General features: G+C 41.4%; 1 protein-coding gene across 3 annotated transcripts in view; it reads left to right on the plus strand.

The window, feature by feature from the left end:
• The first annotated feature begins 1,866 nt into the window (after nt 1–1,866).
• Nucleotides 1,867–23,341, plus strand: part of PAQR3 (progestin and adipoQ receptor family member 3) — a 44,325-nt gene continuing 22,850 nt past the window's right edge. For all 3 annotated transcript variants that reach the window (XR_016509091.1, XR_016509090.1, XM_090266721.1), the window contains exons 1-6: nt 1,867–2,243; nt 5,490–5,652; nt 14,262–14,417; nt 16,419–16,616; nt 19,077–19,167; nt 21,031–21,179. Coding sequence is in view for 1 of the 3 variants with exons in the window: in XM_090266721.1 (XP_090122847.1) it covers nt 2,059–2,243; nt 5,490–5,652; nt 14,262–14,417; nt 16,419–16,616; nt 19,077–19,167; nt 21,031–21,173 (936 nt within the window). In the remaining 2 variants the exon portion in view is untranslated. The remainder of the gene's footprint in view (nt 2,244–5,489; nt 5,653–14,261; nt 14,418–16,418; nt 16,617–19,076; nt 19,168–21,030; nt 21,180–23,341) is intronic.

Below are 23,341 nucleotides of genomic sequence, written 5' to 3' on the forward strand. Positions count from 1 at the left end.
AGGATCTCACTCACCCAAATGCTGCATGAAGCCCCCATATCTCTCCATTCCAGCTCACTGTAAATTATCCTATAAAATAAGGCACAATCCAAGTTTTTCCGATCTGTATATGCCTGTAGGATGTAGCAACAGTGAAAATTCAGTTTCCTGGATCTTGGGCCCATGTTAGAGTCCAGGACTTCTAGCTTTTTGGAGAACACTGCCCACCCCACCCTCCCAGCCCGCCAACCACCACAAGTGTCTCTAAAACCCAAGATGTGTCTCACACATGCTCATGATAGGATACTGCCATTTTCCCATATCTCTTACTGGGTGATTCAGCTCCCCACCCTATCACTAAAAGGACATTGGCCCTGGCTAGTATGACTCAGTTGGTTGGAGCATCATCCCATAATCAAAAGGTTGCAGGTTCAGTTCCAGGTCAGGGTAGAGGGCCTAGGTTGCAGGTGTCATCCCTAGTTTGACAGGTACAGGAAGCAACCAATCTCAATGCTTCTTTCTCACCTTAATGTTTCTCTCTTAATTCATTAAAATACAAAAAAAGAGCATTGAGGTCTCCTACCAGGTGCTGGAGACCCCAGCAGGTGTTATTCCTCTAGCAGCCATGCCACTACAGCTAGAGCCCCTGAAAGTGCCAAAATTCCACCATTATCTGTGGGGAACTGCGCCCTCTTCCCTTTATGCTATAACCTGCTAGAGGTGCCCCATAGCAGATGCACCTGCTTCCATCGTCTTATAGACCTGAGTGAAAGAGCTCTTTCAATTTTTTTTTTACTCACAGACCTCTTTCTCTCAGATTCAGACATGGATTGTTGCTATCACTATCTTTTCATATCTATCCATTCATTTCATAAATGGGGCTAAGTGGTTAGTATTAAAGAGTGTTTAAAAATTAAACAGAAATGAACTAGGCACAACTAAAATGGATTATAAATTAAGTCAGCCAGTCCAGAAGTCATTTTGCAACAGGTTTCCTGGGTATAATCTTGACAATCAAAGCAGCTGCCGTTCTTAGTTTTTTAGTGTCTCACCATTATCATAACTCAGCTCCTTTCTGTCTCTGATCATCTCTGAGCATCTTTCTACTTTTGTTTCAAATCTCAGGCTACAGGCCCTCTTTCCACACCTCCGAGTCGAGTTTCGAAGAAAGAAATCGATTGGTCAAGCTAATTACCATTTGTCTTGTATGGAGATCTGTGTCAGGACACCTCATGAGCCACTAATCCATCTTCGGGTCAGCAGTGGTGACGAAGTAATGTCATGTGGTCCCAGAAGCGATCTATGAGAGTGGCAGGCACTCTCAGGCATGAATTTCCTCCACTAGGAAATGGGAATTCCTGGACATAGTCGGTCAGGGAACATACTCTGAATGATTTCAGGAAATGTGTTGGAGCTTTCTTTATGGCTCAGTGGATGCGTGAGTTTAGTAAATGTTCCAGCTGCACCAAGTTTCCTCTATTTCCACCTAAGTTCTGACCTTAGCTTAGACACCTCTACGTTCCCTTCTGACGTGAAGTGTGTGTGATTCGAAGCATAAAACAAGCAACCGGTAAACAGCTAGCTCAAGTTCTTATTTTTCTTCCAGTTAACACTTTTCCCCCTGATTTTTCAAAAATTAACAACTGCTTCTAGCTGAAAATAGAAAGAAAAAACTTTATTCCCCTGCGCAGTTTCGTGCTCTTTTCACCGACAAAGGGAGACGCTGGCCGCTGCCTTCCCGAGGTGTTCAGGCAGTCCGTAAACCCCAGCAGTGACTCGCCGGCCCTGCAACACACGTGCACCCCCCATCCCACGTGGGGCGGCCCCGGCGACGGCCGAGGGGCGGGGCCCGCCGCGGCGTGCTGACGTCAGAGAGGGCTGCGACGCTGCGGGTCAGCCGAGGCGATGACGGCGGCAGCGGGTGTGTGCTAGGAGCCGGGCCTGGGAAGCGGTGGCGTCCTAGGAGCTCGCGCAGCGTCCGCGGGCTCCGGGGCGGGGGCTGCGGCAGCGAAGCCCCCTCCCCGGGGAAGCGGGGCCTGCGCGATCTCCCCGGTCGGGGAGCGGCGGTGGCCGGGGAGGATGCATCAGAAGCTGCTGAAGAGCGCTCATTACATCGAGCTGGGCAGCTACCAGTACTGGCCGGTCCTGGTGCCCCGCGGCATTCGCCTCTACACCTACGAGCAGATCCCCGTGTCCCTCAAGGACAACCCGTACATCACCGACGGCTACCGGGCCTACCTGCCCTCCAGGCTGTGCATCAAAAGGTACAGTCTGGCCGCCTCCGCGGGGCGCGCCTGGGGGACGCGGCGGCGGCCCCTCCTCCTCACCTACTCCGTTTTTGTCTAGTTTCCCGGCTTCTTTCCCCGCTGTTTTCTATGCCCATCATTTTCATCCCTTCCTGCCACCCCTCCTCTCTCGTTATCTTCCCTCCTCCGCCGCCGGAGCACTCGATCCACGGAATAATAATGATAGTAACAATGATCTTAATTTCCAACTGTCCTTTGCTCTTTACAAAGGGCTTTTACATCGTTTATTCTTTTTTGTGCTTGCTGGGATACATGTTGGACACCCCACTGACAGTGGTTGAGCCATACTTGCTCCTGTGAATACCCAAGCGTTATTTTTAGAGCAGCCCTATGGAAATTCGGACCCTTGGGGGTCAGATAAATGCCTGTATAACAAGAAACAAGTTCACATTGCCATATTTATGTATATTTAGAAACCCCTGATTCATTCAGTCAGTAGGTACTGGTGGAGCCCTTGCTAGGTGTCAGGCACTTTAACCAGGTGGTGCAGAGAACAGCAGACAGGGCCCTTGTTCTCACGACGCTACCAAGGTCCAGCCTGAGTGACACGCATTAAAAAGATAATTACACTATTACATAATAACCGTTGTGAAAAATGCTGTGTAGGAATAGGACTTGAGCAAAGGGAGCCTATAAAGGGCACTGCCCTCCTAGAGCACTATAGAAGCAACTCTGAACTTCTCCATCATCTAAACATTTAAAACCAAGAGTCACTTGAGGGCCTGGATTTAAAAAAAAAGAAAATGAAAATTTAATTCTCAGGAGAGCTTTCTGTTAAGATTCACTGTGTGTACTTAAATACAGGACCCCACTTCAAGAGAATTAATACAGATGTTGGCTAGCTCCAGGTCACTGTAGACACAAACCTCAGTGCTGGAATGCGGGCTGCTGAATTGCTCAGGCAGCACCCATGTGTCTGACTCTTGATCTTTCCAGCATGGTCTTTACCCAGCTCCTTTGCCCTGCCTTGAAAGTAGTGTTTCTGTGACTCACAGTCATAAGGAAACATCACTGTCCATCCCTTCCTGACTTGAATAAATGGCCCACATGACTTAATAATTTGAATTCTAAGTAATCTTTTCCTCCCCAGTGCCTTATGTGTACAAGTTATTACACAAGGAATCAGAGCTGGGCTCTGCTATGGATGTAGATTTCCACAAGGATGGAGCAGGCAGTGAATTTAATTGCCTTAAATCTTTTATACCCACCTATCAGTGGTCCTCTGCATTTTGATATTAGTGTCCAAATATTTGGGACAGAGAAATGAAATCTAGTGCTTTAGATCTTGGGCTATTGAGTCAAAAAAAAAAAAAAAACTTGGGTATTCAGATCTGCCACTTCACAGCTGTGGGACCTTAAACAAAAGTTAACCTCTCTGAGCCTTATTTTTCCTATTTGTAAAAGTGAGGGTGATCACAATAGCTGCTTCAGAAAGTACAATAATAAGGATTAAGTGAGATTATGTATGTAAAACCCTACACAGGTCTAAACACACAACGAATGGTATCTTATCAAAATCATTGAGTTCAGAGATGAACAAATATTGATGATGGAGATGATTATTGATTTTGAAGCTGAACAGAGTCTGGGCCTAGTTTCTCATAGAATAAGAGTAGGTCCTCTACTGGGGACGTTCTTCTAAATGCTCTTCCCACCACCTCAGTCTTTCCAGTTTCAGCTGGCGCCCTCTCTTTTAGCTGTCGAGCATGACCAAGCAGATTTTAGATATGAGAGGTGTTGTGACACAACTCTTCTGCCAGTATTCTGTTATTGGGAAGGAATATGCCAAGATTGTGTCAGTTCAGTTAATCAGGTTATACTGAGTTTCACACAATGAAGAATTCTAAAGCAACAGGCAGAGCACAGTATTGGTTGTCAAAACAGACCCTGTAGTTAAGATATGTTCTCTCACATTCTTGCATCCTACCCCTCTCCAAGCCACACAGAATAAGTAGTCTTTATATTCAATGCTTGTACAGAATAGAGCCTGAAATTCATGATACAAGATTCACTTTATTCTTAATGAGCATTCGATAGTGTGAGGCCCTGCTGTTTTTGATATGGGAAAATGAGAACCATGGTGACTTGTGCAGATTCAGTAGGTTAGAGTTATATGTTAATGCTTACCAATAAGAATTCTGAATCAGTGAAAGTCAGAGACCTTAGTTGAGAAAGATTATATTTTACAAGAAAAATGCATGAGTATTTTAATTTTTTGTCATGGTCTCACCTTTCAGTCAATAATCAGATGAGCTCTATCCACAGCAGGAAAAACATTTAACAGAATTAAGGAAGGAGCTGGGAGGGTCTTTCAGCAACATCTAATCCAGCTCCCTTGTTTTATAGATGAAGGAACTGAAACCAGAGAGGTTAAGCAACTTGCTCATGATCACAGAGCTGACTTGTTATAGAGGGGGTGAAGGGACAGTAAGCCTTTTGACTCGTGGCCAGGCTGGTATACCAGCCACCTGTGCTGCCAACACTGCTTCAACTCAAACCAGTTCATCAGCATTTTGAAAGAGGGCAAATAGTACTGATATTAAAAGCAACCTCCTATTGTTCCTAAAAAGAATATGCCACCTGGGAACTAGTATGGTTTCAAAATAATCATAGCAGAGTTCTTCCTGCATACCTGCCTTATTTACTCTGCTTCTCTCAAGTCCAGTTAATTTTGTATTTGCATTTAATGGATACTAAAAAGGTATTTTAAGTTTGTGCCTAAGTAACACTTAGAAGGTTTTCAGATATTTATTATTGAACATCAAAGTATGCTAGCTAATACCAGTTTTAATCTGCACACATTTCTGTAGACATTTAGCATCTAATTTGAGCAAGGCATATGCTTGGAACAGTGGTATCATAAAGATGAATGGGGCCGGCCATCAGGGAGTTAATAGGCTGGAGGATGAGGTGGAATTTACACATAAGTAACTAATATGAGGAAGAAAGTGGTCAATATGATAATACAGGTGAGCAGTAAAGAAGCCCTAAGTTCCTAAAACTGGTCGTGGGAAAACTTAAAGAGAGATTAATTATACTAAATGATATATCGAATTTAGAAAGGCAAAGATGGGGCCAAGGGCTTAAAGTAACAAGTTAGTGTTAGATAATCCAGAAAAGTTGTCCCTAACCTTTTAAATGCCAACAGTGAGTGAGCCACTATGATCCTGAACTGCATGGTTTTTCTCTTTGTTTGTTTTCCAGTTTGTTTATTTTATCTAATGAGACAGTAAACATCTGGAGTCATCTGCTGGGTTTCTTTCTCTTCTTCACACTGGGAATATATGACATGACATCTGTGTTACCTTCAGCAAGTGCATCCAGAGAAGATTTTGTTATTTGTTCTATTTGCCTTTTCTGCTTCCAGGTAAGTCCTTCCACAAACACTGTCACTGGTAAAGAGAACCTGAGTCAGACAAGCTTGGGCAGGTGCCCTTACTTCATGCCCACCACTTGCTTTAGAAGCCCCCACACAGCAGACAGTTAGCTTGCTCACTTTTACAGTATAAACACAAAAAGTCGTCGTCGGCGGCAGCCGTCCATCTCGAGAGACGATGGTGTAGCTTCTTAAGAGTCTATCTGCACCGCCGAGAATGGTTGTGCAGTCCGACTCGGGAGTGACACGGTATCTGTCTCCTCCCGTGTTGAATCAACATCTTGCGATGACGCTGGAGTGTCCTCTCCAGTGAAGCTGAAGCTACAGAGCCTGGGCAGGGTGATATGGAGGGTCTGCTGTTGCCCATGCAGCAGACCCCCCCTCTCCTCGCAGCTGAAGGGTCCAAGGGAAAGACGGAGTCAATACAGCTTGGCTTCAGGTGCGCCGCAGGAGTTGCCGGTGTTGACTACAGCGTCAAACCGCCTTAGGGAACTCCGGCTCCGGATTTTCTGTCGGGGTTTACTCCCTTAGCCTTTCCCCTGAAGAGGTATGCCGCAAGGCAGCGGAGGTTTTTTGGAGTCAGAGTTTTCCTTCTCTGATGTACCCTGACTGGAAGATCGAACCAGCGACACTTAGCTCGCAGGCCGACGCTCAATCCACTGAGCCAAACCAGCCAGGGCAAAACACAAAAAGTATGCTTTATGAAAGTGTATTTGGATGTTATTATTAGAGTATATTTGAAATCTAGTACATTTTAATGATTGAGAAAATGTCTTTGTTTCCTATTCTCTTTCCAGACAGCTCTGCTTTAAGGTTAGTACAAGGATAGGAATCTGATTGTACTACAGTTTCTGACTGAATGAATACTAGTGTCTGCTTAAAACTTTTTTGAGAAGATTTCTCATCTTCTTCCTATTTATACACCTGTGGTTTTTGTATTTCTTGTTTCTGTACCAGCTTAACTTTAATGTCTTGTTTTGCTGGTATTGATCTTTTTCTATTGCTTTAACATTAATTTCCTTTGGTTCTTTTACACATGCCTGATTTCAAATACTACGTCAGTTTCTCCTCCCTACTTCTTTTATTTGTTAGTTCTTTAGTATTTTTCTTCAAAAATCTATAATAGTTCCTTTAGAAGTTGTATTTAAGAGTAATGGTTTTGCAAATAGATAATTCTAAAAAAAAACAAAAAACAAAAAACAAATGTGGACTAAAATCCTGTTGAAATTTTTAAATGAAAAAAATTTTCACAAAGTACAGAAAATCATTAAAATTAAAAGAAAATGGTGTCATCCCACCTCCTCCAAACAGAAGCCAGCACTCCCTGTATTTAACCTGTTGCAACTTGGTTTAAAACATGAATCTGGCTACACAGATGTTGCTTTTATTATGTATCATTTAATTTCAGACTTTGAAATTAATGATTAAGAAACATATCAGAACCCCACCCCCCCCTTTTTATTTTTAGAATTCTAGTTTCTGGAATAATATTTTAAAGTTCTTTGAGGGAAAGAATACTCTATTTTTGTGTTATTATTATTAGAAAATTACTTTTCTTTTAAGTATTTTTAAAAGTATACTCTTTCTCATGTTTAACTCTTATCCTGATTGAAGCCTAAATATCTCAGAATCCATTGCTAGTTTTAAAAGGAATCAATTATTTTATAGTTAAAATTTTAGATATATCAACACAGATTGAGGTGCTTTTAATAATCATTAATAAGCAAAACTGGTTTTACTCTCCTGTTAGTTATATGGATATTATCTACCTTGAGAATCCTACATGTTTTTCCTGCCCCTAGGCCTGTCCTTTATCTCTTCACCACCCAGCTTCAGCTGATGTTAGTTTGGGGATTACTTATTAATTTTCATATTGGCCTAAAAAAACAATGTATTACAAAACTTATGGTGGAATAATTATTAAAAACTGCCAATAAAGATACACCCAAAGTATTATAGTGATCTGCCCAAGATTCTTCAGCAGGACAGTAAAGTCCTGGTCTCCTAACTGGAAGCCCAATGATCTTTTTGCTACACACTGTAAAACTTGCTAAAGACAAGCGAGTACATCTTCCCTACTTAAGAATATCATTACTGTTATTTTTATGAAATTATGCTTATCACTTGTTCACCCAACTCTCCCAAATTCTTACAATCAGCAGGTAGCATGGCAAACCGTAATATATGTATTAATATTTATTTACATTTCAGAGAAGGAAAACTCTGATTCCAAAAAACCTCCGCTGCCTTGCGGCATACCTCTTCAGGAGAAAGGCTAAGGGAGTAAACCCCGACAGAAAATCTGGAGCCGGAGTCCCTAAGGCGGTTTGACGTTGTAGTCAACACCGGCAACTCCTGCGGCGCACCTGAAGCCAAGCTGTATTGACTCTGTCTTTCCCCTTGGATCCTTCAGCTGCGAAGAGAGGGGGGGGTCTGCTGCATGGGCAACAGCTGGCCCTCCATATCACCCTGCCCAGGCTCTGTAGCTTCAGCTTCACTGGAGAGGACACTCCAGCGTCATCACAAGATGTCGACTCAACACGGGAGGAGACAGATACCGGTTATAAGCTCATCCGATTGGTGAAGGAAACGAGCGCCAGGGGTCTCCTCTGACGGTGGGAGAGGTCATCGCACCTCACTGGACAGCTACCGCCCGCCTCAAGCTGGGCAGCCCCCAGCCAATTAGGTGCCGTCTCGCCATGGCTCGCCTGCCCCACTGGGTGCGTGGGGATCAGAGAGGCGTCTCTCGAAAAGTGGGCCACAAAACACTCGTACCAGGCAATTCCAAGCAAAAAACAAGAAAGAAACCTCCAGCTCTTCGCCTCGCTAGCTGGAACATCAGGACCATGTGTCCCGGACTTACTGCAGACCTTCTGTGGATCAATGATGCCAGGAAAACTGCCGTCATCGACAGGGAACTGGCACGACTAAACATCGACATTGAGGCTCTACAGGAGACCCAGTTGGCCGACAACAGAACTATCAGAGAAACCAACTACACCTTCTACTGGCAAGGGAAGTCTCCGGACCAACCAAGACAGCGCAGTGTTGGGTTCGCTGTGAAGAACACGCTTGTTAACTCCATAGAGCCACCCACAGGAGGCACAGAGAGATTACTTACCCTCCGATTGTCAACAACTTTCGGCCCAGTCAGCATTCTTAGCGCATACGCCCCAACCCTCTGCGCCACCACCGAAGAGAAAGAACAGTTCTACCATGCACTGGACGAAGCGTTATCCAAGATCCCCAGAAGTAACGCTCTTTATCTCCTTGGAGACTTCAACGCAAGAGTAGGAGCCGACCACATGGCCTGGCCCACCTGCCTCGGAAACTTTGGGAGAGGAAAGATCAATGAGAATGGTCAGCGACTGCTTGAGCTTTTGTGTCACCACGGCCTATGCGTGACAAACACATTCTTCAAGTGCAAAGAGATCCACCCGCTCCCGCCACTGGCACCAGCTTGACCTCGTCATCACCAGAAGAACGGATATTGGCAGCACCCTCCTCACCCGCAGCTACCACAGTGCAGACTGCGACACGGACCATGCCCTCCTGGTAAGCAAGGTGCGCATAACGTCGAAGAGGTTGCACCACTCCAAGATGAAGGGTCGCCCACGCATCAACACCAGTTGTGCCAGCAACCCAGTTAAGACCCAGCAATTCATCAACAGGATGGAAGATGCACTCGGCAAGGGAATGGCGGCAGACGACATTATCGAATCCAATTGGTCACGTCTCCGCGACGCCATATACAACTCCGCCATTATTGCTTACGGGAAGAAAGAGCGGAAGAACGCTGACTGGTACGAGGCTCACTGGGAAGAAATGGAACCCGTGATCGAGGCTAAGAGGAAGGCCCTACTGGCTTACAAGGCCACGCCCACTCCCAGTACACTTCAAGCTCTACGGGCTGCCAGGAACAAAGTCCAGAAGACCACCCGCCACTGTGCCAACACCTATTGGCTAAACCTGTGCAGAAGCATCCAGGAAGCTGCCGATATAGGCAACGCACGAGGAATGTATGAGGGTATCAAGAAGGCAACAGGCCCAATCCCCTCCAAGATCGCCCCCCTTAAGTCCAAGACAGGTGAGGTCATCACTGACCAGGAACAGCAAATGCGGCGGTGGACCAAGCACTACCTCGAGCTGTACGCGACGAGGAACACCGTAACAGACACTGCTCTTAACGCCATCCCAGACCTACCAGTCATGGAGGAGCTAGACACCCCACCTACTGCGGCAGAGCTCGGCAAAGCCATCGACCGCCTCGCTTGCGGGAAAGCACCAGGAAGCGACGGAATCCCTCCAGAAATCCTGAAGAGCGGGAAACCAGTCCTGCTACAGCCGCTCCACCATCTACTCTGTCTCTGCTGGAAGGAGGATTACATCCCCCAGGATATGAGAGACGCCAACATTATCACCATGTACAAGAACAAAGGAGACCGCAGCGACTGCAACAACTACCGGGGCATCTCTCTCCTCAGCGTCGTCAGCAAAGTATTCGCCCGGGTCGCTCTTGCCCGCCTGCAGACCCTTGCTTCCCGCGTCTACCCAGAGTCCCAGTGTGGCTTCAGAGCTGGCCGATCAACAGTGGACATGATCTTCTCCCTACGCCAGCTGCAGGAGAAGTGTCACGAGCAGCATAAACCACTCTACCTCACCTTTATTGACCTCACGAAGGCGTTTGATCTGGTCAGTCGAAGCGGATGCTTCAGCTTGCTACGGAAGATTGGCTGTCCACCACATCTGCTTGCTGTGGTCATGTCCTTTCACAACAACATGCACAGCACGGTGTCCTACAACGGTGCAACCTCTGAGGCCTTCCCAGTCAGCAGCGGAGTAAAGCAGGGCTGCGTCCTCGCGCCTACGCTGTTCGGAATCTTCTTCTCCATGCTCCTCCAATACGCCTTTAAGGACTGCAGCGAGGGTGTCTTCATTCACACCAGATCCGATGGCAAGCTCTACAACCTGGCCCGTCTACGAACCAAGACCAAAGTCAAAGAGGTGCTCATCCGTGAGATGCTCTTCGCCGACGACGCAGCCTTGACATCATACTCCGAAGAGGGACTCCAGCAGTTAGTCACTTGCCTTTCCCACGCATGCAAGTTCGGACTAGCCATCAGCCTGACAAAGACGAATGTTATGGCTCAAGGCACGGGGACTCCCCCATGCATCACCATCGACGGATACACCCTGGAGGTTGTCAACGACTTCACTTACCTCGGGTCCACCATCTCGAGCTCTCTGTCAGTCGACTTGGAGGTCAACCGGAGAATCGCCAGGGCAGCCACAGTTATGGCCAAACTGAACCGGCGAGCATGGAACAATTCCAGCCTCACTGAGAAAACCAGACTGCGCATCTACCAAGCCTGCGTACTCAGCATTCTCCTCTATGGCAGCGAGACGTGGACCACCTACGCAAGGCACAAAAGGAAACTCAACAGCTTCCACATGAGGTGCCTGCGATGCGTCCTGCATGTCGCCTGGCAGGATAAGGTCCCCAACACCGAGGTGCTGAAGCGAGCCAATATGAGCAGTTTGCATGCAGTTCTTAGCGAGAGACGCCTCAGGTGGCTCGGCCATGTCAAAAGAATGGATGCAGGCCGTATCCCCAAAGACCTCCTCTACGGCGAGCTAGCAGAAGGCAAGAGGATGACAGGGCGCCCAAAACTGCGGTTCAAAGACATCTGCAAAAAGGACATGACACAATGCTCCATCAATCTCAACACATGGGAAGTTCAAGCAGACGACCGCCTAGCCTGGAGGCTCGCGGTCAGGCAAGGTACGTCACGCGCAGAGGCTGCGCGCAACGAGGAGGCGGTCCAGAAAAGATCGAGGCGGAAGCAGCGTCAACAGCAGCAACAACAGCCATCTGCTTTCACCTGTAACAAGTGCGGCAGGGATTGTCACTCCCGAGTCGGACTGCACAGCCATTCTCGGCGGTGCAGATAGACTCTCAAGAAGCTACGCCATCGTCTCTCGAGACGGACGGCTGCCGACGGATTTATTTACATTTAATTTTCAAAACATAACTTTTTTTCTCTCTTCACTTTTACTCATTTTATATATTCAGTACTTTCTTCCCAACCAAATTAATAGAATAACAGAATGTGATTTCAGGGACTCTGAACTTCCCCAAAGGTCTTTCTGTCTTTAGAGAAGAGTAGAATCTGAGAACATCTTTCCCTAGATTCAGTTTATTTACATTCAGTTCAACAGATATTTTTAAATGCTTCCTATCTAAATCCAGGTACTAAACTAGGCATTGGGAATACCGTGCTGAACAAAATCAACCTGGCATAGAGATCAAGTCACTCAGGGAGGAGGGTGAGGCAGGACATTTAAGTAGAAAAAATAGTTTTTATAAAGGCCCAGAAGCAAGAGACAGCCAAGCACTCTCCGGACTTGGAGTAGTTGGTCTTTGTGGTTGAATTCTGGGAGAGACAATGGAGAAGGATGAGGTCAGAGAGATGGGCAAGAGCCAGAGATATGGTGCTTGGTTATTATTCTAAGGAGTTTAGACGTAGGCTGTCACACTCTAATTATTGTCTACTTCGATGGGCTGAGATATTGTACAGAATTAAACTGAAATGTACTCAATTTGTCAGATCCTTTTTCAGTTTTTTAAGAAACTAACAATAACACATTCCTTTAAAAGTATAGGTTAACCTTCTAAAAACTCAGTGCTCTCTATTAATACTATATATTGAGCTTTCCGTTTGATACTGTAGTTTTTCCTCATTTTCTTGTTCACAACGAAATTAGCTTTATTGTTTTTTATTACCATTGTAAGATATACTCATGGAAAAATTCAAGCAAACAAAAACATATAAAAGAAAGTAAAAGTCACTTGAAATTCCACTTCCCAGAGTAACCACATTTGAAATTTGGGTTAAAAGTCCCCCTGATGTTATGTATGCACAGCTGCCTCACCCCCACTGCCTGCCTACCCTACCTGTCTACCTACTTCCAAGCTATGATCATCTTTGCATGCTGTTTTGTGTCAGTAAACATTGTGACAATGAGATCTTTCCCTTTAATGAGAATATATACTTTGATACTTTTCTGGATTTACTGTATTTAATCTCAAGGATAATCTGAGAAAACAAATAACCAGGCTTTTTAGAATTATGTTTAATTGGGTCAATAAACTGACTCGTTGCTTAGTGGCCAAAGCCATAGACCAATAAGGATTTTAGACTGGATGAAGAAATGAGATTGTGGCTAGGTACATTGTTTTGGATATTGAGGTTGAGGCTATGGGGACTGATTAGGTGTAATGACCAGATTATAGAATAGCTAGGTGACCATTTATCTGCCTTAGCAGTTGCTTACAAATGTTTATCAATTTGACCTACTTCATATTGTTTATCTGTCCTGTTTTCTCCACCCCCACTGTCACTGGCCTAGTATGGGCTCTGGTCATTGCTCCCCAGGGCTACTCCTGTAACCTCTTCTCTTAGCCTTTCTGTAAAGGTGCACTTAAAATCTTCAGTAATATCACACCTAGCCCAGAATATTGAAGTTAAAACTTCTTGGTGTATATAACTTTTCATAATCGTGTCTTGAAGAAGGCCACATGATACTCCTTAATGGTCCTGTTTCTCAATGTGTTGCTTTTCCTGTGAACCTCTCAATAAACATGTGCACATCATTGCTTCTGTCCTTGATGAATGCCAGATCAGCCTTTTACCGTTCAGTTCAGGTCTTTCCACCCACAACTCCCACCTCCCAAGTACACACACCCACAGAGCCAGTACCCTCCCCGCTCTGTTTCCTCACTGTGCTCTGTGCTGACTTTTCCTGTAGGACTTCTTAGATCCTATTTGTTCACTTGTTTCGGGAAAATCTGTCTGAGGGTAAAGGTTTAATCTTTGTGTCCCCAGTGCATGACACACAGCATGGATTTAATCTCTGGAGGGAATTCAGCCATAGAAATCTTACCAGTTTTCAGAGCAGCCTATTGAACCAGATTAGTTTGCTCTCAATTTGACAATATAAAGTAAAAAAAAAAAATCATAATTATTTTTTTCTTGGACACAACAAAGTAAACTGTACACAGTGAAATCTCATACAGACATGAAAAATCTTAAATGAAAAAAGCAAACTTAATGTATACACCTTTGGGGAACAGGTTTGAACAGGAGGGGTTTACTTTTTACCTCATACAATTCTATGTTCTTCGACTTTTTTTGAAAGACATGTATTACTTATATAATACTTTTTAAAAAGAAAACTCATTCATGAATCAAAATAAGCCTCAATGGATATTTTAAAAAACATTGTATTGCATGATTTTCCTACTATTGTGCTACTTATTTTAAATATTTATATTATAAAATAGCTATCATTTTAAATGTCTTTCTTTATGTGATTGTTATCCCCATTTTACCCATGAGGAAGCCGAGGCTTAGAGAAGTGGCACAGCTGGCCGGACTCGGGTCCGGAGCTGCACTCCAAGCCCAGGTGTGTCTGACTAGATGCCTGGGCTGGACTCAGCCACTTCCCTGAGCATCACACATCAGTTGATTTAATTTCTTTGTGTTTTACTTTAATTTTTTCTGTTTCACTTTCAGTTATTTTTGTTTTATTTTCCATAGGTCTGTATGCTTTGCTCTGTGGGCTATCATCTTTTCTCCTGCCATCGATCAGAAAAAACCTGTCGAAGATGGATGGCATTAGATTATGCAGGAATTTCTATTGGAATACTGGGCTGCTATGTCTCTGGAGTATTTTATGCATTTTATTGTAATAATGTAAGTAATTTCAAACACTTTTCATTCTACCTTTCATATAGGTCTGGGTTTTCTTGCCATTGTTTCTTTGAAATTCTGAATAAGCACGTAATTAAGGAAGAAAGAGAAGAGTTCTGTGTAGACTTGGTTGCTACAAAATAATAGAAAACTGTCAACATAGCAGCAGTGTAAAACTAGCAAAGAGGAAATCAAATTTGGTTTGAGTGTAAGAGCATATATTAATTATAGCCACTTACAAGTGAGCCATTTGCTCTTTAGGGCTAATTAGTTTGGAACGTAAGCATATAATTAAATATATATGCAATTAACTTGTTATGAATTGATTTTACTGTAATAGTAAAATCTATTTATGTCCTGCTCAGCCTTCAGACTTGTTTGTTTTGCATGAAACTGCTTATGTTTTTAAAGAATTTAGAGGGCATGTGCTAACTAGGGGCCTAGTGAATACAGTCACGTAGTATTGAATTGTTTTTGCTTGTTTTATTCTGTATGTTGCTGAAACCTGTTTGTTTTCTGCTAACATCTTTGTGAACATACCAGATAATCAAAGAGATCAGTGAGATACTTTTTGTAAATCTCTTCAGAAAAACTAGAACTCAGGATATATTAAAGAGAAAGGAAAATTACTAAAACTAATACAGCCCATGATCACTTAAAGGAAAAATGTTCTTCCCTCTGGTATCTAATCTTTTCCAAATATTCACGTGCTATAGTGGCTCTTTACCTTTTAAGGAACACAGGCTACTTTTGAGAATGAGACTGCAAATTATACACCCTCCATCAAGGAAAAAGAACACTAGGCAGAAAGCTACTAGCCCCACAGAAGTCCCTGGCGTCCAAGTTGAGAACTCCATCCATGAGATGCTGCTAACTTTTGTGCTTCAAGGCCAGGTTTCAGCTGTTCATTTAGAAACCTAAATGTTCTAGAAGCCCTTCAAACCTAATATATTTTCAAATAAACATTCTTTCATGCCCTCTATTTTTCTTCCTCCAACACATATACACACCCTGCATTTGGGTCATCTTTGTTCATTTTCTCCATTAATAGAAGCTATGTGTGTGGCCTCTGTTTAGAAACAGTCAAGCCATCCTCTGCTACCCCCTGACACGTCCAATCAGCCAATAAGACTTTCTTTCAAAAATGCCTCCTGAATCTGGTGCTCACATCCACCTTCCTTGTTCAACAAGAATCCAAGCTCCTATTCACTTGTGGAATCAGTTACTCTTTTATCTTCTAGTTGTCTTCCTGTCAGTCTCATTCTTTCCTACATTGATGTCAGAGTTCTCTTTCTAATAAGTCAATTTGAAAAACAACCATAGCACCCTGTTCTTAAAGAACTGTGACTTCCCCCTGGTGCCAGCATGGTAAAGTTCCAGATACTTAGCCTGCCAGGACCCCTGCCTTTCAGCCTCCCTTCTCACAGCTTCCCTGCTGCCCGAGGCTGCATGTGCTGGGCTTTTTGTTTTTCCCTTGAGAGCATCCTCCTCCCACGAAATCATATGTATTCTTCAAGACCCAGTTTAGATGTCATGTTCTCTGTGAAACATTTTTTAGCTACTCCAGGTAACATTAATCACTGTGTCTTCTGTAGTTCTGTAACATTCTTTTGATAGTTCAGTCACAGTACTTATCATTAGATTATAATCATTTGTTTACATGTTTGCCTCTCCCATAGTCTATGAGCACACCCACTGAGCAAATCCATGTCATAGTCATCTTTGTTTTTCCAGGACATAAATTGTCCCTAGCATATCATAGGCACTCAGAAAATGTTTTGTGTGATAAATGTGGTCTCTTAAGCAGCTCACTCTGAAATTTGGTATGTCATCCTGAGAAACCTAAAAGTTGTATGGAACGTTCATTTTTTTAAGGAAAGAAGATAATCATGTTCGGAAATGAAAATACCAAGTAAATAGTTTAGAATGTGTAATGTAGAAGCCAAAATGACTGTTTCCTTCCCTTATTAATAACAATTAAAATGTGATTGCCTTGCATTCCAGTACTGGCGTCAAGTGTACTTGATCACAGTGCTCGCTATGATCCTGGCAGTGTTCTTTGCGCAGATCCATCCCAATTACCTCACGCAGCAGTGGCAGAGGCTACGTTCCATCATCTTTTGTTCCGTCTCGGGATATGGGGTAATCCCCACTCTTCATTGGGTTTGGCTCAATGGAGGAATAGGAGCTCCTATTGTGCAGGTAGGTTAAATATAGTCCATATTTTTCCTTTTGTGTGTGTGTATCCTTTCAGTTTTATTCCTTTTGGGTAAAATGGTATAATCAGGCCAGGTGAATGGGTCTTTGTCATTTGAGAGCATATATATATAATTACATAATTATACCATAATTTTTAGACCTATACAAATAGGCATACCTTGCAGGAACTGAAAGTGTAACTACCATTTTTTTCTGAGATGGCTTTCTGTGAAATAATACATTCTTAATTGTCTTTCTGTTACCCTGAGTGTATGTACCCTAGTCCATACCTGTCTGTGGAGGATGATTCACACATTTCTAGGTTTGTCAGCTGAGGTGAGGATAATACCAGTGATAGCGCAGGTAAAGAAGTAGGAGCAATGGGTATTATATGAGTGTATGGGTAGAGGAGGAGGAGTTGGGAAGGACTTCTTCCTTGATGTGTTGAGTATGAGGTACCTGTGGGATAAAAAAGTGGAGATAGATTATAAAATTTAGGTTAGAGTTTGAGACTAATCATTAAGATTTGAAAATCATTATTGTATTGGTAGCTGGAGCCATGGAAGCATATTTGACCCACCAAAGAAAATATATTGAGAAATAGGAATTATTACAGTTAGGTATGATTGGAGCACAGTTGGAGTACATTAGGAAGAATCTCAGTGATAGCTCCTCAATATTCTTGAAAAGAGGATTAGAAATCAGACATTTTTAGAGATCCAAATAATGACAGAAATGCTTTAAGTATGCATTTGAGAGTAAAGTTGAGAATTTTTTAACAAGTGAACATGCCCAAAAATCTAGCAGAACTCACATACACTTTTTGCAATGGGAACTTTGTCTAGAATATGGGAATTTAAATATAGGTTGTATTCAAAAGAGTCAGATTATTTTAGAGATGGGAGGCTTACATATTCTTCCATGAAGCTGGCAACATGGTGGAAAACATTTGGGTATAAAACTAAACAGGAAGTTATATGATCTAGTGAATTGAGCGATATGATCTGTCTGTCCACTTTGCCAACTTGAGGACAAGGGTGATGCTTTCTTCCTAAGACTGGGAAATAGGGAGAGCCTTGGCTGGTGTGGCTTGGTTGCTTGGAGCATCATTCTGTAAACCAATAGGTCATGAGTTTGATTCCCAGTCAGAGCACATCATACCTATGTTGTGGGTTAAGTCCCCAGTCGGAGCACATATAGGAGGCAACCAATCGATGTCTCTCTCTCTCTCTCCCTCCCTTCCTTTCAAATCAATAAGCATGTCCTCAGGTAAGGTTTTAAAAGAAAAAAAGAAATAGGGAGAAATATGAGACAGTAGAGATAAGGAATGTCAGTGATCCTAATATCCATGAAAACATTATTTTCTGAGAATGTGATTTCCTGGAAATAAGTAAAGAAAATGGAATAGGGAACTTCCACTTGAGATTTAATTCTAACCAGAAATTAGAACTGGTTGTTGACATAGAAGTGACCATAATTTCAGGATGAGGAGACACATCCCTTTTAAGTTTCTAATAACAAAAAAAAAAAAGAGAACCAGACCCATTAAGATAGTGAGTTTTAGAGAACTCAGGGAAAAAAAGGGAACTTTCCGATGTGCAGAAATCTTAAAATAGAAATATGGCTTATGAAGATAGTGGTTCTCAGAGATGGAAATCTAACATGCACAGATCATTGCAGTGGAGAAGCAAAGAGACTTCCAGAGAGATCTCAAAGGGTTTTAGAAGATGGAAATAGAGCACTTAGCCAAAGATGATAAATTCCAGAAGGGCCAATTCTGGGAGGTAGGTTGGAGTCATGTTCTAGAATGAGAAATCCTATGTTGATTATTCTGAGAATACAGAATATAGGGAAGGCCATTATAATTCTCAGATATTTGGAGAGGGAGAAAAAGTAACTTGTCTTTATTTATTAAATGGCTTCTTGGTAAATTGGGTTTATAACCAGAATTAGGAACAATATAAATTATAGCTGGCTAATTTTCTTAGGGCAAGAAAAAGCTTTCCAATTGAGCTGTGAGATGGACTGCTTCATAGTAGTATTCAACAAGACCATTTTCCTGGGATGGTGGGACAGATTTCGTTATTGGGCCAAACCTCTAGAGTCTTTCCAGCTACAAGTCCCTGGTCTTCAGTCTTTTTGCTTATTCATCTGGTAACTCCATCCTGTATGCATTCCACCCATACATCTATATTGTAGATGGGGTTGTGGATTGTAGGACAGTCAGCCTTGTTAAAGCTCCATCTCCTCTAGAATGCTAACTTTTAGGACATGCTCTGTGCTCCACTCTTGTGGACTGCTTTCTGCAGGATTAATAGCAGGATTTCTATTATTGGAGACTGTCTGCAAAATTAACAGACTTAATTATAATCCACCTATGAATTCTATGTCAGTCAGATTCATAATAAGTTGGAATTTCAGGCACAGTAGGAAGATCTGTGAACAGTATGTTTTGCTTTTCAGGACTTTGCTCCCCGTGTGGTTGTGATGTATGTGATCGCTCTTCTTGCTTTCCTGTTCTACGTTTCCAAAGTTCCAGAACGCTACTTTCCAGGTACCTAGTGCTTTTGTAATGATTTTGTAACTCTTCTAAATACATGCTGGATGTGTAAACTTAATTTATTTTTTTCAATATTATTGATTATGGAATGGCTCTAATTCTCAAATGTTATCTAAATTTTTAACTTTCAAAGGGTTTTCACAAATTTCTCCTTTCATCCTTACAATGTGAGTTGAGTTCAATAGCTTTGGTTACCACCAGTTCTAGGAGTGACTCTCAGCCACTGTTTTCTGTGGAGCACTAATTATCAATTACCACTTCTTTCTATACCAGCTTATTCTTAAAAATAAGAATGGAATACAAAGAACCTGAGTGTTGTAAACATTAGGATTCAGGAACATAATTAGGACATGTCCCTGAATTGAAGACCACCCATCCTCCAGACAGGGCTGGGATGTTCCTGAGCAAACAGTTCTGGTAAAATGCATTTTTGTATCACTTTATTTATAATAATTCATTTAAAAGTTGTTTCTCCTTCATTGTAGACTTGTATAGAAAGTTAAACCATGAAAGTTCTCTAGTGTTTTTAGGCCTTAAAATATTCAGAAGTTCCCAGTTATCTAATATAGGATACTTAATAAAAGGTCAAATGTTATGTAACTTAACATTTCTGCAAGATCACTGTGGCATAAACTGTGCCCCAGGTACCGTTAAGCAGTGGCGATAGGGAGACGGTGAAAAGTCTACAGGTAAAAGTGATCGTCTCAGATGTTCATAAATGGATGGCTTAAAAACCTTGTCTGGCCAGTCCTCATTTATGACCTGACCGTAAAGAGAACTGTGTGCATTGATGGCAGAATGGTGGGTGAATATCATAAAATCCAAAAACTTAAAACCTAAGAACTTACTTTGACCTCAGATTAAATTTTTAACACCACATAAATATCACAGTGGTATTCAATGAGTCCAGGTGCAGAATTTAGTAATCTGTGATACTTGTATTACAGTAGAATCAATTTTCTTTTTAACCCTCTATGTTCTAGGTTTTTAAAAACGAATCTATGGGCTTCATTAGACTGTAAAAGGGTCCGTGACACAAAAAGGGCTGAGAACCCTTACCAAAAGGACTCTGTTGGCTTACACTTTAAAACTACATAGTATACTGATTATTTTTCTTGGTAAGAAAAAAAAGGGGGGTTAGAAATATTTACATTACATTACCATAGAAACACCTAGATTAAGAAAGTGATTTCCATTTAAATTTCTATAGCTCTGTATTTTATTTTTGAAGAAGCTTCCTACATGTTAATTATTTAATCTTCTTGGAATTTAATCTTAAACCACAAAGAAAAATAGTTCTCCTAAGTTGTATATAAACTAACCAACCTTAATTAACCTATCACTAATTACATTTTGCAGACAATTTCCTTAGTCTTATAATTCAAGATTAAGATCTGAGCTTTCTCCTTACATACCTGCTTGAAATAAAAAGTGCTTCTAGCAGACTTATAGCCGAACATAACAATGTATATGCTTCATATCAACTCCATGATTTGTAGCACTAACCTCCTCAGCATCTCTCATGGAATGTCTTTTCTTCACTAGATATAAATTGAGATAGGGGAGACTGAAGGGTCAGATTCCTGAAGTTAACCAAGTTAGATTTTTGAAAACACCAAAATTCTAAAATTCACCAGTATACCTTATGAATAAAACCTTAAAATTAGACTCAAATATGAATTCATCCTTTCTTTAAAAACATTTAACTCTTTAATTAATCTAGAGTCAGTTTCTAGGTGCTCTGAGACTACCAAAATCTTTCTGCTGCTGAGCTGTATTTCCAAGGCCAAAAATAAAAATTAATTTTAATGTCAAAATATTACAATCAATATTCTTTCTCTCTACCTTCCTTTCCAGGACAACTAAACTACCTCGGTTCCAGCCACCAAATATGGCACATCCTTGCAGTAGTGATGTTATATTGGTGGCATCAATCAACAGTGTATGTCATGCAGTACAGACATAGCAAGCCTTGTCCAGACTATGTTTCACACTTGTGAATTCAGGTATGGCCACCTGGTGTATTCAGTTGTTAAGCAATATATAATGGGGAATTGTACACCCCAATATTTCTAAAATTCCTTAGTTTTTCCTTTTCCCTGTTTAATATATCATGAGTAATACTTTATAAAAATGGAAAAATACACTTCTGGATCTGTAATAGCAACTGCTTTACAGGCCCTTAAGACTAATTTGTTGCTTCTACAGAAAGTGAAAATTAGTTGGCATTCGAAAGAAACATCTGAATACCAATGAATGTGAAACCAGTGTAGAAACAGTATTCATTTCACTTAACACCAGCTTAATTTCCTTAGGAAGGGCTCACCTCCATTATAAAATGGAGTCATCCTGTGTGATTACTTTAATAGAGGGTATTTACAATAGATGTTCAAGTTCAATCAAGTGCCTAATTAAGGCGAGGGTTGCAATAAATAGCCTATGCTTAACACAGCTAGGATAGTGACTTTGAATCATCACTAGCCTTTAAATACATGGTTTGTGAGAAACTGGCACATAAGATATTCTTTTCTTTAGCTGTGGGTTCTTCTCCCTAGGAACATGGATTTTTAGTTTGCTAGAAGAATTGTAAACCTCTAAGTTGAAAGAGGTGTTGAAATGAGGAAAAAAGAACTTGCATCATCACTTCCCAGCAGATAAGAATCACATTAAAAACTGTGAGATCAGGTGACAAATTCTATAGTCTGATAATTAGCCATTTAAGCTTTTTAATTTCAAATACTATTTAAGTCCATATAGTAATTGAACTCTTGTCAGCAGATTGCAGATTTATGGTTCCAAATACCTGCAGCAGAAGAGCTTTCCCCTCTGACTTGGCAATCCTAAATGTCCTGATGATAGGGTTCCCAGCTATATGGGTGCTACTTTCAAGGCCATAGAATCCAGATGGCCCAGTCTTGACCCTGAAATGAACCTTAAGCCTTAGAACAAAGTCATGCAGAAGCCCCATTTGAGGGCTGAGTATTCACCTGTGCTCTAAAACATTAAATTGGCATTTTATTGTACATACTTAAAAAATAGATTTCAACGCCCTATCATACAACATAATACTCTTATTCTTTGGTCTTTTTCATAGGCCTAAATCCCTTAAGCACTCAAAAACATGTTTATTGGAATAGAAAATATTACCCAAGTTTCTTAATGGGTTGAACATGAGCTGTGTTAAATATTGGTATATCTTGAGGACCTGGAATTACTAAATACTGGAAGTGCTGATCAACGGTGAAACTTATTCCCAAAATGCCATTTGTACATATGATACTATGAATGTTAACATTAATGTGCCTCAGTAGTATATGCATCTATAAAACTTTGTATTTTTTTCAGTGTAGTGTTTTGGAATATAAATTCCCCCATGCCAATATCTCAGCAAGAAAATTTTCCCTGGTAGGCCAAGGACACACTGTATTATGATGGAACACTACTTTGAAGATGGCTGTTTTATCTCATAGGGCCACAGATTTGAAACATGTGCTAAATAGTAGAAAATTTTGGTGTAATGATATATTTTCCCTGTAACATCTCTTATTAGCTTACATGGTATTATTGCTTTTAAGTAGGTATTTTATTATTTTGGCCAAACAAAAGAGACTCTTTACAACTAATTTAAAAATGAAGGAAGAAGTAGTCTAGTTATTTTAGGTCTGGCACCGTTTTTGTTATAAAATCTTTTCAAAAACATATTGAACCTTAACTTTTAATTTTTTTAAATATTCTTTTTGGTGTGCGTATGAATTATTAAGTACTTGTCATCTAAGTAGATAAAATGTGTTTTAAGACTGATGTTTGAATTTAAAAGGTCTGACTATAAGGAGAACTACACCATGTAAACATTTCATCTTTTCATGAAACTGTTAAATATCATAAGAAAGCTATCCTTTCTCATTCTGATCTTTTCTATGATGTATTTATTATAATGTAGGGAATGAATGAATGTGGATTGCTGTCAACTATAAACATTCTGTGTATCAGCATTTACTGACCACCTACTGTGTGCACATCACTACTGGCAAAATTTTTAAGACATTGTTAACATTAAAGAATAACTATTTAAAAATTTCCTACAAATCTGAGCCTGTAATAATGTATATTTATTTTTGTTTTACTAGATTTATTAAAATAAGATTTAAAGTATACCATTCAGCTACAG

This window comes from Furipterus horrens, unplaced genomic scaffold (assembly GCF_987537825.1).
Source record: "Furipterus horrens unplaced genomic scaffold, mFurHor1.1.pri manual_scaffold_2, whole genome shotgun sequence".
NCBI classification, from domain to species: Eukaryota; Metazoa; Chordata; class Mammalia; order Chiroptera; family Furipteridae; genus Furipterus; species Furipterus horrens.